This window comes from Artemia franciscana, chromosome 17 (assembly GCF_032884065.1).
Source record: "Artemia franciscana chromosome 17, ASM3288406v1, whole genome shotgun sequence".
Classification (NCBI taxonomy): domain Eukaryota; kingdom Metazoa; phylum Arthropoda; class Branchiopoda; order Anostraca; family Artemiidae; genus Artemia; species Artemia franciscana.
In genome coordinates, this window is record NC_088879.1 from 1,348,705 (window position 1) to 1,366,662 (window position 17,958).

Sequence of the window (17,958 nt, forward strand, 5' to 3'; positions counted from 1 at the left end):
AAATTATGCAAATATTTAGGTCGAGACCTCTGCTCAACTGTTATGTCCAAGAGGACGGTTGAGTGGAGGTCTCGACCGAGATATTTGTACAGTTTTCATCTGTTTTTTACCGGCTGTTATTATTCTTGCTCTTTCATCTTCATTTTCTCTCTTCTTTGCGACTTTTTCGTTAAATTAGGATTAGCCTGTTAAATTATGAGTAAACAGATTTGTTCGTTAAATTATGTGGTCTCAGAAATTATTTACTCCATTGTTTGTTCGTACTTTATTATTCGTTTTCTTTTTTGAAGTAAAAAATACAGAGCAACATTAGACCTAAAAAGGAACAGAAAGTGATATATGCATGAGGGGGCGTCTATCTTCTCAAGCCCCCCCCCCCGTATTTACGCTAAATTTTAACTGCTGCTTTTCCTATTGTACTCAAAAGTGCTTTTATCAAATTTTTTGTACTCAGCCTGCAATCAAAAAACATGGAATTTACCAGAGCAACATTCGACCTTAAAACGGACAGAAAGTGATATGTGCATGAGGGGGCATCTATCTTCTCGAGCCCCCCCCCCCGTATATACGCTAAATTTTAACTGCTGGTTTTCTGAAAGCATCTTAACGCACAGTATGTACTGAATAAAAATCCATAATAATTGTTTAGTTTGTGTAGATTACGTGTAGTTCTAGGAACAAATTTGCCAACGTTCAGCCACTTTGTCCTTTGAAACCAAGAGGTTATAAAGTTAGCTTCTTGATATTCATAAGCTGATTAGTCTATTGCACAAAGTGAAATCAATTGTCACATTGCTGTTGCGTAACCCCTCTAGTTATTGAAAAAACATGCTAGAACTTTCATTAGAATTAACTCTCTATCGATATTACACAGCCACTGATTTTATTTGATGATATATGCAAAAAAACAGAAAAAAATGAACACACGCAGCTTCTCAGAAAAAAATTTCATAAATAATTTTTCTTCTCGGAAAAATTTTACATGATAAAATGGGCTTTTCCTGACTAAGAAAGATATGTTAATTAGATTGTATTTTCTAAGACAAATTTAGGCTTAGGAGTGTTTCTCTAGGATAAAGACCTGTATTTAAAAAAAAGCTTAGTTATGTGACCGTATTTCAAACAGTAGGTTGTACGAAAAATGTGGTTCAATCCCGCTTTCTAGGGCTATATGAAAGAAAGGTTGAGATGGCTAGGCCACGTTCTGTGGATGAAGGATGACAGATTACCGAAGATTGTCCTTTTTGGCCAACCGTCTAGGGCTACATGGAAAGCGGGTCGTCCTCGTCTGGGTTAGGAGGATGTCATAAATAAAGATTAAAAGAAAACGGGAACTTCTTGGGAGGGTGTAAAGAGGGAGGCATTGAATAGATTAGGTTGGAGGAGGAGCGTGCGTAGCTGTGTTGGCCTCAGGTGGCTTGGTGGTGCAGTGAGTTATTAGTAGTAGTTGTTAGTTATATGCAAATTGATTGTGGCGAAGACAACATTTTAGTCAGCCTATTATTCAACAATTAAATAACAATAGAAATTACATTAATTAGTGATTATCTTATAGGTTAATCAAATTTGATAGTCATCAAGTTTTTTTAAGTTATCTATCTATATATATATATATAAATAAGTTGTATGCATGTTTGTTTTTTTATTTGTTTTTTTTTTTTGTAAAAAAAGGGTTTTTATATGACGTCATTGTAAGTATATAAGGCTTTTTATATGAGGTCATTATAAGATGACGTTACAGACCGGGACACCGGGACGCAAATGACGACCGGGACACAGGGAATATAAATGACGACCGGGACACAGGGACACAACTACAACGGGGACGCCGGGGGGGCACAGGGGGGATATATAAATGACGACGGAGACACAGGGAATATTCGATTAGCAATCACCATCGACAAAGCTCAAGGGCAATTATTAGAAAAATGCGGTATAGATCTGAATACGGATTGTTTTTCCCATGGACAATTATATGTTGTATGTTCAAGAGTCGGTAAACCTGACAATCTATTACACAACTACAATGACGCGTAACTAATACGGCGCGTAACGACTTACGTGTGCGGAGAGGCTTGGGGGGGGGCTGCTAAGCGCCACACCAACAGCTAGTACTGAATAATTTTTAGAGTTAATTTAATAAAGTCAAATTTAATAATATGCTGTTAAACTACTGTAAGTTCAACTAGATTTGCGTTGCCTAGGTAACGTGAAGTGTTGCAGAAATTTCTTGTCGGTTTTGACAGCCAAAGTGTTTCGGAAGCAACCCTTCGGTCAGGATTTAAAAATGTTATATTCAATTTGCGTCGTTAATCTGATACAATACAATACAGCCAATTGAGCCTTTAATGTATGTAATTTACCCTTGAATAATTCGGAAACAAGTGAAATATAGACAAATTGGTAGAAGAGTCTAAGCCCTCTTTGTTTCTTCTCTATCGATTGCCTATTGTAAAAATCGCAGAAGAATTTGATGAAAGAATTCGAGAAAATGGCCTTTTTTGCTTTGTTATCGTAATTTTGTACCATTTCGTGAGTTATCATTTTTCATTTAAACAGTAATCTCGATCTTTATAACGTTTCTCAGGCAAAAAAAAATTAATGAAGATTTTCTTAAGCTCTTTAGACCCTAGGCTTGGAGGAGAATATTTTTATAGTTTTGATAGTAACAGATTAAATTATGTATGCAGAGAGGAGGAGGGCTTGGGGTCTTGTGGGGGGGGGGTTACACACTTCATAGCTTCAATATTTGCAGCACTTGTCGGATGTTTTAACCATGATGTATCTGTTGATGTATAAGTTGAGATTTTTTACGGTTTAGTCCACATTGGCAGAAACTGTCTGAATCTAGTGTCATTTTTTGTGTTTTCCTTTTTTGTGTTTAATGACGTTCTTTATGACATTCTAACGTGAATGAAGCGTCTCAATAAATATTCTAACGTCCAATGACATCAGATCAGCCTTTGCCTTACATGTTCTACCATGACCACATTCTGCTAACTTTTGTTTTGTAAACAATTATAATTTTTCTTTAGTTTTTTCTATATATATATATATATATATATATATATATATATATATATATATATATATATATATATATATATATATATATATATATACTAGCGGTGGGGGGGCTTCGCGCCCCCCAAGCCCCCCCGCACGCTTAAGTCGTTACGCGCCATTGTAGTTGTGTCCCTGTGTCCCACCTGTGAATATAGATATATATATATATATATATATATATATATATATATATATATATATATATATATATATATATATATATATATATATATATATATATATATATATATATATATATATATATATATATATATGTATATATATATATGTTTTTAACTACGTAAAACTTGCGAATATACAATATTCTTCGCTGTCCCATTGTCTGTACATATAAATAGATTGTCAGGTTTACCGACTCTTGAACATGCAACATATAATTGTCCATGGGAAAAACAATCCGTATTCAGATCCATACCTTATTATTCTAATGATTGCCCTTGAGCTTTGTTGATGGTGATTGCTAATCAAATATTCCCTGTGTCCCCATCGTCATTTATATATCCCCCCCCTGTGCCCCCCGGCGTCCCCGTTGTAGTTGTGTCCCAGTCGTGTCCCGGTCTGTATATACATTCGTTTTTGAATTGGTATATGATGAAATAAATTTTTTGTTTTTTTCTTTTTTTTTTCTTTTTAGTTTTTTTTTTGGTTTTTACCTTTTTTTTAGCTTTTTTAGTTTTTTTCTTTTTTCTTTTTAGTTTTTTTGTAGTTTTTACCTTTTTTATTTTATTTATTTTTTTTTTGTTTTCTTTTTCTCCTTTATTTTTCAGTTTTTTTTTCCTTTTTTTAGTTTAATTTTATTTTTCAGTTTTTAGTTTTTTTTAGTTTTTTTATTAGTTTTTAGTTTTTTTACCTTTTTTTTTAGTTTTTTGTTAGTTTTTTTCTTTTTTAGTTTTTTTTGTAGTTTTTACCTTTTTTTAGTTTTTTTCTTCTTTTGTATTAATGCTAAAGCCAAGGTTCGATCCTGGAAGCTCATATAAAAATAAGTTGTCTGTCTGTCGAGTGACGTCACTGTCCACATATGACGTCTGAATTATTTCATGATATACCAATTCAAAAACGAATGTATTCAAGCCGAAGTAGCTCAGTTGGTAAAGCGTTATGTTCCAGGTTCTAGGTCCGAGAGGTTCCAGGTTCGAACCTTGGCTTTAGCATTAATACAAAAGAAGAAAAAAACTAAAAAAGGTAAAAACTACAAAAAAAACTAAAAAAAAGGTAAAAAACTAAAAAGAAAAAAACTAAAAAAAAACTAAAAAAGGGTAAAAACTACAAAAATAAAAAGAACAAAAAATACTAAAAACTAATAAAAAAACTAAAAGAAGGAAAAAACTGGAAAAATAAAGGAGAAAAAGAAAACTAAAAAGAAATAAAAATTAAAATAAAAAAAAAACTAAAAAAGGTAGATGTATTCAAGCCGATATGTTGGTAAAGCGTTATGTTCCAGGTTCTAGGTCCGCGAGGTTCCAGGATCGAACCTTGGCTTTAGCATTAATACAAAAGAAGAAAAAAAACTAAACAATGTAAAAACTACAAAAAAAACTAAAAAAGAAAAAAAAACTAAAAAAACTAAAAAAAAGTAAAAAGAAAAATAAGTACAAACTAATAAAAAAACTAAAAACTGAAGAAGAAAAAAACTAAAAAAAAGAAAAAAACTGAAAAATAAAGGAGAAAAAGAAAACTAAAAAAAAAATAAAAATAAAAAAGGTAAAAACTACAATAAAAACTAAAAAGAAAAAAAAATCTAAAAAAGCTAAAAAAAGGTAAAAACCAAAAAAAACTGAAAAGAAAAAAAGGAAAAAAATAAAAATTTATTTTCATCATATACCAATTCAAAAACGAATGTATATACAGACCGGGACACGACTGGGACACAGGGACACAACTACAACGGGGACGCCGGGGGGCACAGGGGGGATATATAAATGACGATGGGGACACAGGGAATGTTTGATTAGCAATCACCATCAACAAAGCTCAAGGGCAATCATTAGAATAATGAGGTATAGATCTGAATACAGATTGTTTTTCCCATGGACAATTATATGTTGCATGTTCAAGAGTCGGTAAACCTAACAATCTATTTATATGTACAGACAATGGGACAGCGAAGAATGTTGTATATTCGCAAGTTTTACGTAGTTAAAAATAATAATACATTTCTCTTTCTGCTTAGATTTTTGTATGGCACACAAAAACCGTGCAAGTTAATCCCGTCGATTTGAAGAAAGGAGAGAATTTGGAGGTTTATAACTTGAAAGAACTTTTAAAAGAACTGAATTCTGTTGGAGACGTTGGCTGGTCGTCTAAAGGTAATGTATGCTTCTTTTGAGTACTTTTTCTAAGACAGAGCTGTGAAAATATAAAATTGTCTTAAAAAGACGCGATCTTGAACAATCTGATGATAAATCTTCAAACAAGATTTAAAATAGAATCTTAAATGCAATTGTGGTATTATCAGAGGTTCAATGGCCCAGGCATGGCTGATAAAAGTAAAGTGGAAACACAATAGACAAAGTTGACCATCTGCTGGGTGCGGTACAGCAATACCGGTTGGTAACTAATATTACCATATTGGTTACCTTATATCAGAAACCATGTGGGGAAGCAACACAAGTTAATTACCGTTTTAAAGATACAAAATTCATTTATTACGCGCCGTATTTTATTACGCGAGCCTCAACTAAATTGTGCTTTTTCTTACAATACATTCTTACAATTATTGAAAAACACTTGGAAAACAAAACTCTAAGCATCATTAATGACACAAAACAGTATAAAAGAATTGCTTTCCGGCGATTGCTGAAGAAAATTGCCGAACATCTACATCTAGACGTTTGCTTTAAGCAGGCATTGTCATCTCTGCTTCTGAGTAGATGGGCTTTGAGTTTAGTAAATATAGATGGCACCGCAACCTAGCAAAATGAATTAGCCTTGTGTAATGCGGCCTTTTCGATAGTAAAACTACTGATGATGGGTATACAGCCCACTCGAGGAGATACTAGGGGGTAACTCTAAAATTTAAATGCTATCTCCAGTGAATGGATACATCAGTTCCTTGCAAGCTTATAGGGAAAGAGAGTCTTCCAGCACACAGAGAACTGGTAACATTAGATTTGAATCGACGATGTTTTGTCACTGCAGCTTAATTAATCGCCAATGTTGTAGGATTAAGCCAAAAAGTGATTATAATAAGTATTTTTGTCAAATTCAGTCAAAATATAATTTGTAAAAAGTAGGCGTAGGTTAGCTTGGAAAAATCTTGGGCAGCTATTTAAGCCATTGACTTGAATCCAATATGGCTACTGTTTCAGTATCTAAAAATATGAATATGTAGTTATTTATGCCGGCCAAAAAATGAAGAAACTGGAAAGTTCCGGCGGTTTTTGCAGTTTTCGGTCTTTTAATTTTTCATATCCTTTTACCCTTCCGAGTTACCCATTCGTCATTGCTTTGAGAGGGGCATTATTTTAGTTTCATTGTTAATTTGAGGTTCGATTTTATATTGTCCTTTTGACTTTTATCTGTTTTTGTTATTATTATTTTGTACTGAGGACGGTTTATCTGAGGTGTCATCCGAAATATTTGTATATTTATTTTTTCTGTTTTTCACTGGCTGTCTTTGTTTCTCTCGTCTTTGCAATTTTTGTTTTGTCATGATTAGCCAGTGTGGTCTCAGAAATTATTATTTTTTATGGGATATAAGTAATATGTTTGGGAATTGTCCCTATCATAAGTTATAAGTATCACAACCTTAAATAATTAGTAGGGGAATTGACATCATTTATATGGAATGCCCTTTGCAGTTTTGAAGTTGTTCCCTGAAAGGGAAGTGGGCATCAGTCCCGTTGAAGGATCACAAAGAATTTCTGATCATTTACATCTTCGTGGAGATATTCTTTTGGCTTTATTTTTATATAACTAACTATTATTTTTTCTTAAATTGTCTGTTGGAGTGCTCAAGCATCCCCTTAGCCCCTGGCAATGTCTGGCAACAGTGGCATCAAATAGGTGTTTGGATTGCAAAATTTAATTACACGTGTTTCCTCAAGATTCTCGATAAGAGAGAGAAAGATAGGTTTATTAATATAAATATACAAAACAAGCAAATGGCTCGAAGCAAAAATTGTTTGGGCTTACAACCCTAGTACACATACGAATAAAAACAATACGAATAATGAGAGGAAAATGAAAAAAAGAAAAGAAAAAGGAGAAAAGAAAAAGAAAAAAAATATTCAATTACCCTGCAGCTGCAAACTAGCCAAGAGCTAGTTTGCAGAGAGCCAAGAGCTCTCTCTCTCTCTCTCTCTCTCTCTCTCTCTCTCTCTCTCTCTCTCTCTCTCTCTCTCTCTCTCTCTCTCTCTCTCTCTCTCCTCTCTCTCTCTCTCTCTCTCTCTCTCTCTCTCTCTCTCTCTCTCTCTCTCTCTCTCTCTCTCTCTCTCTCTCTCTCTCTCTCTTTCTCTCTCTCTCTTTAACAAATTATTTAGAGGCTATGATAATACATACAGTTTTATCCCAGTTTTGACTGTTAAATAGTGGACTTGTCACCTTTTTGAATCCTCATTTGTTACCCTTTACTGTTAAAATAAGACAATGTACGTGAGTTTTATTCGAGAAGCTTTTTCGTTAGGGGATTTGTTCAAAGAAGATTCTAATTTTAAAGCTGGAAAAGGGGGTTCCGATCTACTTAATTTGTTAACATTCTTTGTTTAGAGATTTTTACTGTTTTATTAGCGTAATTTTTTATTTCATAAGAGCTTTGCTGTTTTGAAATATATTTTGACAAAGTTTGTCTGTCTTCCAAAATACGGTCGATGTAAAGTCAAAAATTTCTATGATTAACGCCCTATATGGTTAGCTGTATTTCAGTGACCTGGTGGTAACTTCTGGTTCATGGGCCATATATTTTTGCCTTTGAAGAATTTAAACTAACAAGTTTTATTTCATTGTAGGTAAAAAGGCCACAATATTTTGGACTGCTGGTTTAAATGGTGATGAAAATGAAGTAAAACATTGTAATTTCTTTCGTTGTGTTTGAAGCTTCTGGACCCCTGCCAAATCTGTGATATAGCAATGAATTTAGTCTGTTTTACTACTTTAGAAATTATGCAGTCCTTAATTATGTAAACTCTTTCACGACTAGTCACCTAAAGGCTCATTCACAGTTTAATTTAGCTAATAGCGGACCCATGGAGATTTAGATTAGGCTTAACTCTGAAACTAGCTAGAGTTAGTTCCGACATTAATTTATTTTTACTTTTTTGGAATTTATCCAAGGTCAGTCAATTAGAGAGCCTCATTAAGCCTTAGCTTCATAGAACGAAAAATCTATATCAGCTACGTTTTCTATCACCCTGTGGCGCCACAGTGAATGGATCTCTGCCTGGCAACAATGGATGTGGGGCTCGATCCAAGCTGTCACAGGGCCCGAAATTTTTATAGGGGTTATCTCGAAATAATCGATGAGGAAGAAGCTATTTGCCCTCATAGCTTTAACTAGCCATTCAAATCAATTTTATAGGAAGCTGGTCTCATGTTAATCAGAATCTCAATAATAGTTAAACCTCAGCGTTAATCAATCTCGTCCTGAATGAGTCTTAAGGAACAACTATTCTGGTTTTTAAGAAATACCCGTCGGAAATTAGTTTTTACTTAAGACCCTTGGTAAAGTATTTAATCCAATAGGTTATAGATCCATTATTTTTTTAATTGAAGATTTTTGTAAGCACTTTTTTGCTTTTGTTTTGCTGGCTGTAAGTTAGTCAGCATAATTTTCGTATCTGGGGAAAGAGTAATCAACTACTTGAAGGGAAAAGATCAAAAAACACAAAAAAGAACTTGGGCAGACTGTACAGTCGTGATTTTGATTGTTTTGATTTTTCTTTGTTCTTCTTTCTTTTCACCGGTGTTTTTACAAATTTTCTTGTTTATTTAGTTTTTTGTTATTTTTTTTTGCTACTTACCTATCTATTACGATTTTGTATATTTTGCAATTACTTCACGTGTTTTTGCGTATTTTCACGTATTTTGTAATTACTTCGCGCAATTACTTCACATATTTCGAAATTACTCCTCGTAAGTAACACAGGGTTTCGGAGCTTGTTGATTACAATGTTGTGTCTCTTTGGACTCACGACCATTCGAGGTTACTTTGTTCTACGCTGAGTGTGATTCAACCGCAACCCGCTTTTGTCAATAATCCGTGTTATTCATCTCTAAGCCCTACTGGTTAACGATGGACTCCTCGTCTCTGACTCCCTTTGGTCAATAATGCGTATGTTCTGTGTGGCTCCCATTTGTCAACACTGCATGTGCCCGACCTAACACAGTCTTTGGTTAACAGTGCATACGACCCATCTCTAACTCCTCTTATCAACAGTGCATTAACCCCCTTTAATCGGGGTTGGGAGCATCTTCGACCCCCTATAATCGATAGGGAAGACTGTTACAGTATAAATAGTTGAAACAAATCTCTGAGTTCCCAAAACCTTTAGACGGTTTTCATCAGTATTCGAAAATAAATCTCCAAGCCCTCCTCCCACTCGACTACCTCCGTCACTCAGCCCTTTCAAAATCTTGGCATGGTTAAGGGTTATAACACCGCATAGCAGGCCACCTATAACATAAAACATTGAACCAATGTCTTTGGGCCCACCCTCCCCCTCCTACCATCCTTCATCCCCTTCTTGACCTTCTACCATAGAGGGTCATACGTATTATAAGCACTTGAAACTAAGAACGATATTTTAGTTTAACTTCCTCTAATCCTCCGCCCTTACTGATGCCCATAGCCCCCCTCCCTTTGGTTATCTCCGTCAATCAGCCCATTCGAAACCTTGGCATGGTTAAGGGCTATAATATCGTATAGAAGGTTAGGTATAAAATAAAAAATTAACCAAACTGTTCGAGCCCGCCCTCCCCCTCCTCCATCCCCTTCTTGACCTTCTACCATAGAGGGGCATGCCCATTATAAGGACTTGAAACTAAGCACGATGTTTTAACATAACTCCCTCTAATCTTCTGCCCTTACTGATGTTTTATGCTAAAGAATATCACATGTGCCACGTTTTAGCCCAATTGCTCCATTTGTTGAGGATTTGGTAGCAAACAGACAAACAACAAGACCAAAAAAAACAGTTGTCATCTTGGACAAGTATGGTTAAAAACAAACGAAATAACTATCAATAAATAAATAAAACCAAAAAGTGAACAAAAATTAGGATAAATAATCAAATTAAATTTGAAATGAAGCGAAATTGGGCTAACGCTCCTTAAGCCTTCTAAAAACCAGACCTTCATTTATTTGACAAGACTTTTTTTTTATCTGTCATAATACCAATAAAGAAAAAGAAGAAAGAAAATCATCGTAATAGTCATGATTACTGAAAAGAATTAATGAAGTTTAATATTTGCTGATAATCATTCTTAAAAGTTGCTGCAATTTTAGGGTTTAACCTTGCATAAGTGAAGACGTTACTGAAAACGTTTACTGAAAACGTTTACTGAAAACGTTTGTTTTCAGTAAAGCACAACTGACGTCCTGATCTTTTGAAGGCTTTGAGGGCATTAGCCCTACTCATGTTTGTTGTAATTTCTGTTAGGTTTAAGTTTGACTTAATAATCTATTGTAATTTCTATTCTTTTTGGGTTTCATCTAATTATTGATCGCTATTCCATTTCATCTTAAGCTTGAATAACTATTTGACTTTATTTCTGTCTTGGGTTTAATATAGCTATTTACCTTTCTTTGAAAAAAAAAAATTGCGAAAATTTTTAAAATTGATTTTCATTGGTTTACAGAAGAGATATTTGTAAAGCTATTAAAGAGTTTTTCTTATCGACAATTTTGACTTGCTATGTATATTTCAGACAAACTTTTGCAATAAGTTTTAACAATAGAACTTTGGATAGATGGGTATGAGGGAATATCATCCGAATAAATGAATTGACACATTTGCATAATTATCTGCATAATTTTTGCGGTTTCATAGGTTTGAAGCCATTTTTAATCTCATCGTGTTACAACCTTGAGAATCGTAATATATCCTGTATTAATTGCTTTTGTTCCAATAAACGCGTTTTGAGCTTATTTATTACAGAGTTGTGATTTGTTGTTAAAAAGAAAAATGATTTGTGCTATCAGATTTCTTTCCATTTGAAGCTCTTTCCTTTTGTTTAAAATAAACGCTTTTTGAGGTTCTTTACTGAAAAGAGTTGGGATTTGCTGTTAAAAAGAGAAAAGAGAGAAAAATGGAAAGAAAAAAGAAAAAGGACTTGTGGTATCAGATTTTTTTTCCATTTGAAGCTCTTTTGCTTCTCAAGCTTTAATTGATGTATATGTCTAATATTTTCTTGTCATATTAATTTTTTGTTTCTATATTTTGGTTGTATTTTTCATTTAGTGTCTTATTTTCTTTTTATGGTTTATTTTTATTATTTTTTCTATCTGGTTATATACAAAAATAATGGTTTGCAAAACTCTTTGGTGGTGATTTAATTTTTACTTGTTAAGTGTAGATTTTTTTGATAGGTTTGTAATTCTCGTATTCCCTGATTTTCAGCGGTAGGTTTTCTCATATTTAGATGAAATCCCTTTGCTTCTGTCTCTTCTTTTTCTTTTTTTTTTCTCTGTGTTTTTTTCTTTTCCTTTGAGTAAATGTTTTACATATGTGTTTTTAAATGTTTAATAGTTTAATGTTTAAATGTTTTGTTTCACGACCCCTCACGCCTCTTCTACAGGTCATGAAGCCTTTGTTTGGATTTGTGATTGTATTATTGACTAATTTCTGTTATTCTTTGGTTGAAATATATCCTGTCTTTATCTTATCTTACAGTTTCAGTTAGATGAAAGTCATTATTTTATACTCTTAGCTTTGCGTGCGATATACGCTTTTGACAACTTCGATGCACATAACTTGTTTTGATTTATTTCAATCTTCCTTTCAATTTATAGTCCGTTTGGACGTCATGACACCAAGAAAAGGCTCAATGTAGAGGCTTGCCGCGTGCTACCGGTATACCTATATATATAATGAAAAGAGAAATCACCAATGCAACAGCACAAACACATTAAAAAAAAATGAAGGAAGACAGAAGGAGAAAAGGAAGACTGTTTTCCTACATTAGTAATAAATATAGACCAGCACTTGAATGAGGCCTTAACCCTACTCATCCATACAATCACATAGGTCAAACAGCATAGCCATACACAATCAACCATAAAGAATAATCCATGGACAGGCAGTCGTGTCGTCAATAAGTATAAGTCGTCATTTACCAAACAATAAAAACAGTAAAGACAAATAATTATACATACATATATATATATATATATATATATATATATATATATATATATGTGTGTGTGTGTGTGTGTGTGTGTATGCATTGAACTTTTAATTCTGTGCCGGAGCTGTGGGGAATGTTCACCCTGATATTGTAAAAACTGGTGCCGATTTATTTAGCAATGATTTGCAATTGGAAGCAAAGCAAATATTGTGGAATTTGCAATCACATAGGTCAAACAACATGCCATACACAATCAACCATAAATAATAATCCATGGACAGGCAGTCGTGTCGTCAATAAGTATAAGTCTTCAATTACCAAACAATAAAAACAGTAAAGACAAATAATTATACATATATAAAAAAGAGAAAACTCCAAACGAGACGACGGCCAGTAGAATTAAAAGACTAAAACAACGCGGATATTTCGCCTGTATAAAACAAGGCGCCTTCAGCACAAGATAGAAAATTAAAAGAAAACTAATCTAAAAACAAATAAAAACCACCAACAAATATAATAAATACAATTGTCGCTACTTATCCACATAGGGAAAAGCAGCTATGCGAGTTACTTCAATGAGAATCAAAGAGCAACTGAGGAGAATTTATGAAAATTGAAACTTAGTTAATTATTCTGTTGCGAAATAATCCTTTTGTAAGCTAACATTGAAGCAACTCTTTTTGGTCTAGTGGGTAATCTTGTCCCCTGGTGATTGTGTAAAATTTTAATTCCCCCATCGACTATTGGTTCATTTTTTAAAAGAATATCATATATTGGGTCAATATTTAAATTCCCTGTGTCTCTGTTTATTGAAATATTAGCAAATATATGTTTTTTAATTTCTATAGCCTCCCTCGCCCACTGAGAAAAACCTCTATCATTAGAAATAGCTGTAGCCTCATCAAATTGTATAAAATGTTCAGGATAAAAGAATGTGTGTTCAGCTAGAGCCGAAACAAAAGTTTCGGGAGGCTTTCTTAGTTGTAGGGTTTTTTCTATTGAGTAGCGATGCTCAATAAATCTTTCAGTAAATTGTTGGTGAGTTCTACCAATATAAAACTTTCCACAGGAACAAGGAATTTTATATACCCCACTAACTAAATCCCCCCGGGTTAAATCCTTCCCAGAATTAAGAAAACTACCTAATGGTCTCACTGACTGGAAACGAGTATCAATGTTATGTTTACCCAAAATTCTTTTAAGCATCTCCCCCAAAGTAGGTACATAAGGTAAAGAAATGAAACGTTTCGGTAAGTCCAATATCTTGTGCTGAAGACGCCTTGTTTTATACAGGCGAAATATCCGCGTTGTTTTAGTCTTTTAATTCTACTGGCCGTCGTCTCGTTTGGAGTTTTCTCTTTTTTCATTTCTTCACCTTATGTACCTACTTTGGGGAAGATGCTTAAAAGAATTTTGGGTAAACATAACATTGATACTTGTTATATATATATATATATATATATATATATATATATATATATATATATATATATATATATATATATATATATATATATATATGTGTGTGTGTGTGTGTGTGTATGTATTGAACTTTTAATTCTGTGCCAGGGCTGTGGGGAATGTTCACCCTGATATTGTGAAAACTGGTGCCGATTTATTTAGCAATGATTTGCAATTGGAAGCAAAGCAAATATTGTTTAATTTGCAAACTGCAAAAATCGCGCATGTGACCGACAGAAAGCTACAGATAACTGTCAGGACATGCTTAAAATTCTTGAAAAGTGGGATGGAATGTAAATAGCACTACCACGTTTTGTGCTGTACGTGCCTGACCAAGTACCATTTGTCGCAGAGGAATCAAGTACTAAATTTATTTGTAAAGCTAATGAACTATGTCTTGAATTTGATAATTATGTCTATTCGAAACGCAACTCGTTACCTTCTTTGTCTCGAGCCCCCACACAGTCATCCAAACCCTCTTTTACCGTTATATTAAAGAATCCACCTAAAGAGCTGGACGATCCAAGGACCGCAAAACTTCTATTGATAGCTTGTGTGGTAGCTAAAAGTCGGTGATAACTGAGCTTTGACCGGGAAAAGATACTTGGCACCTCGCAGTAAGTGATAAAAATGAAGCTACTGCTGTAGCTGATGCTACCAAATCTAAAGACGAATCGCTAAAAGTTCCAGTGTATTATCGAATTGCTTGTTTCATTCCTGACAGTGTTACTGAGGGTCAATTACAGAACACGATAACTAACTGTACCAAAGTTTCCCGTATCGGCACAACTAGGTCCTGCAATATTAGGTTTTCTCGTTTCGAAGACTTATTAGCAGCCATTTCTTCGTCAGTGATAATCGAGTATGAGCATATCTGTACTGCAAAGTTCTTCCTCGATGTTCTCGCTGAGCGTGGAATGGAAATTCGAATAGGCTGGACCCCCCCTCAAAATAAAATGCAGTGTGCGCTTTGCAACCTGACTGACCACCCTTGTGCCAGTTGCAAATGCCCTGTCACACGGAAGCTTGTTAATCCCCTAAAATGAACTCTGATCTACGCGTTACGTCATGGAATATTAATGTAGGCCTCTCAGTGAAATTATCCATAGTCCAAACTCAATGTGACAAGTTTGTTAAGCACGATTGCTTCTACTGCCGTAATAAGTCAGGCCGATAGGCACCCCGGGGTGGTCGGTCGAGTGAAGACACTCCTGCTCTTGCTGCAAGTGTCCTCATGCCCGAAGACTTGCGACTGTGATTATCTTTCGGCAGTCAAAATTCAGAATCACGTGGTGGTCTCAGTGTATTTACCCACCGATTACCATTATGCTACATCAGAAAGACAATTTGATCAAGCTTGCTCCTTAGTCAGTTTCTTTGGGTCTAATTGTGAAATGCAAAACCTAGTATCAGTCCTTGCTGGTAATATGAACTGTAATCTTTTTGACGACAGTAGCAGTCGTGCAAACATTCTGAATAGTATGTGCCCTCAGCTAGTGGTGGTCAAAAATGTTCAAGGTTTTACATATATCCACAACTCTTGCAGTACCTCTTCTCTGGACTTTTCCATGTGCTCTTCGAATGTAAAAAAAAACTGCGGATCCTCACTTATATTCACTTTTGAAAACTCAGAACATATGCCTATCAGTAACATATTCCCTGTTCAACTTATTCCACCGAGTGATCCAAGTTCAGACAATGATAGTAAATGGCATGAAACCACTGCCTGGGCTTGTTTAGTTTTTTTTAGGTTCCGGGCTGTTGGGGTTTTTTCTTTGGAAAATATCAAAGTGCCGTTTCATCTACTTTCAAAAAAAATTATTAATCTTGGCCGGGAAGCAAACATTACTGAATATTTACTGTGCTGAGATCGTTCACGCTCTACGCGCTGCCGAACGTGCTAGTGTACCCATACGAAAAGTACGTCTCGAAACTGAGAAAGATGGTTGGTCAGGTAACCCTGATCTCGTTGATTCTTGTGCTATATCGAAATTGTGGTTTCGTATCTGGAAGGAGTTTGGTATGCCACTACAAGGTTTGGTAAGTGAAATTTGTCTGAAAATAATGCGACGTTTTGCGAAAGTGCTTAGGCATCACCAGGCTAAATCAGTAGCTGAACCATCAAGTAAAACCAGAAGTGATCCTAATTTCGTTTGGAAAGTACTAAAAAGGGATAATTCAAAAGCCTATAATGCTGTCAAAACTGCCAGTGACCAGCCATATGGTTACTTTAAAAGTGAGTTTTCAGAGCCTGATCAATTATTATCAAATAAATATGAAACGGAGCTTGATGGTTGCTTAGGCCAATCAATTGATAATATCAGTTTTATTTTTTCTAGATCTGAGGTTACTGAGTGCATTCCTAAGCTACGAAACAAAATCTTTCATGCTATTCATTGCTTATGTGCAAAGCATCTAAGATATGGGTCCCCACCCCTGATTGAGCACCTGAACTTTACTCTGAAAATGAATATTTTCAGATTGGTTGTTTTGAGTAGAATTGTTCGTAGCAATTATGTTCCACATTTACATCAACATTTTCTGCATTGAAGAGATTTAAAGATGAAGTGATTGATGAATGGGGTTCCTTGTGTAGTAGATATGCCATTTCAGTCTAGAAAAAGAAATATTTTTTGAAAACAATTTTTATTGCTTGGTTTCTTCTTCTTTGACAGGAGGGATGTTTTTAATTTCTGACCTGAGTAGAAACTGATGAGTGATACAAGGTTTCTAGACCTTTTAAAACTTTTCCCCATTTGTCAAGATTTCAATCTTTAGCCAAGGGTTGGTGTGCTAGACCTAAGATTTTCCGAAACACTTCTCTAAAAATCCTCGCTAAAGCCCCAAATCTTGTAGTGTAGAGGTTGCAAAACCCGTCGCAGCCGATACAGTATATTTTTTAGCCAAGAGTAGTGCAGAGCGAAACAACTTAGAAAACCAACTGCCAAGACCATAGCCCGACATTGATCAAAGATCTTTCTAACAGTCCATTCCAAAGTCCTTTTGTCTTGAGCCAAGAGTAGCAAAATAACAATCAACATCAGGATTAACGAATGCAATTTTTCTATCATACATCTTGTTAGTGAATTGGTAAAAAATGACATTTAGTTAAAGGCAAACCCGTGTAGCTTTTATAATATGTAACACACACACGTGTGTGTGTGTGTGTGTGTATGTGTGTGTGTGTGTACGTGTGTGTGTGTGTGTGTGTGTGTGTGTGTGTGTGTGTGTGTGTGTGTGTGTGTGTGTGTGTGTGTGTGTGTGTGTGTGTGTGTGTGTGTGTGTGTGTGTGTGTGTGCGTGTGTGTGTGGGTGTGTACATGTGTATGTGTGTGTGTGTGTGTGAGTGTGTGTGTGTGTGTGTTTGTGTGTGTGTGTGTGTGTGTGTGTGTGTATGTGTGTGTAGGTGTGTGTAAGTGTGTGGGTGTGTACGTGTGTGTGTGTGTGTGTGTGCGTGTGTTTGTGTGTGTGTGTGTGAAACTTAAAACAAACGCGTACGTAAAACGCGTTTACGTAGCCTGCCTAAGACCGTAGGTAGGCTTGCCTTGTTTACTTCGAATTCCAGTTAATCTAATGGTTCTATGTCAATTTTAAATCCTTGGTCAACCTGCCTTAGACTCTAGGCGGGCGTGTCATACTAAAAGATAACAATCAAGTATTGGTCCAATAAGAGGGGCATACTTACTCCCGCCCTTTACCCGTGTCCTTTTACCAAACAATTGGAAAACTATAGATTCTAGCCATGACTTGATGCTCACAGTTATTCGATTTTAAATCAAACTTCACAAAAAAATAACTGAAAAAATTAACTTTAGATCGGAATTAATCTCTAGCGAGAATTTCTCGGTAGCCACAGTGGCCAAGTAAAAAAAAACTAGATAAACCTAATTATATTGAGTTTGCTGCATTAGAGTTATCTAAGTTACTGATATATGAATATAATTGTGAACACTTGAGACCAAAATATAGTGAAAGCATTTACTTATATTGTATGAATACGGATAGATTTATTTATGATATTCTGACTCAGGATTTTTATGAAGAAATTAAAACCAACCTCCACAAAAAATTTTATACTTCAGATTATAAAAAAGACAATACCTATTTCCTTCTCTAAAGTCAATAAAAA

General features: G+C 34.8%; 1 protein-coding gene across 1 annotated transcript in view; it reads left to right on the forward strand.

Annotated features, from left to right (window-relative positions):
• LOC136037668 (galactosylgalactosylxylosylprotein 3-beta-glucuronosyltransferase S-like) overlaps positions 1-11,907 on the forward strand; it is a 39,905-nt gene extending 27,998 nt beyond the window's left edge. Inside the window, exons 6-7 of the mRNA XM_065720396.1 lie at positions 5,258-5,393; positions 8,034-11,907. Of these exons, the coding sequence (XP_065576468.1) occupies positions 5,258-5,393; positions 8,034-8,119 (222 nt within the window). The 3' untranslated portion in view covers positions 8,120-11,907. The remainder of the gene's footprint in view (positions 1-5,257; positions 5,394-8,033) is intronic.
• Positions 11,908-17,958: the final 6,051 nt, after the last annotated feature.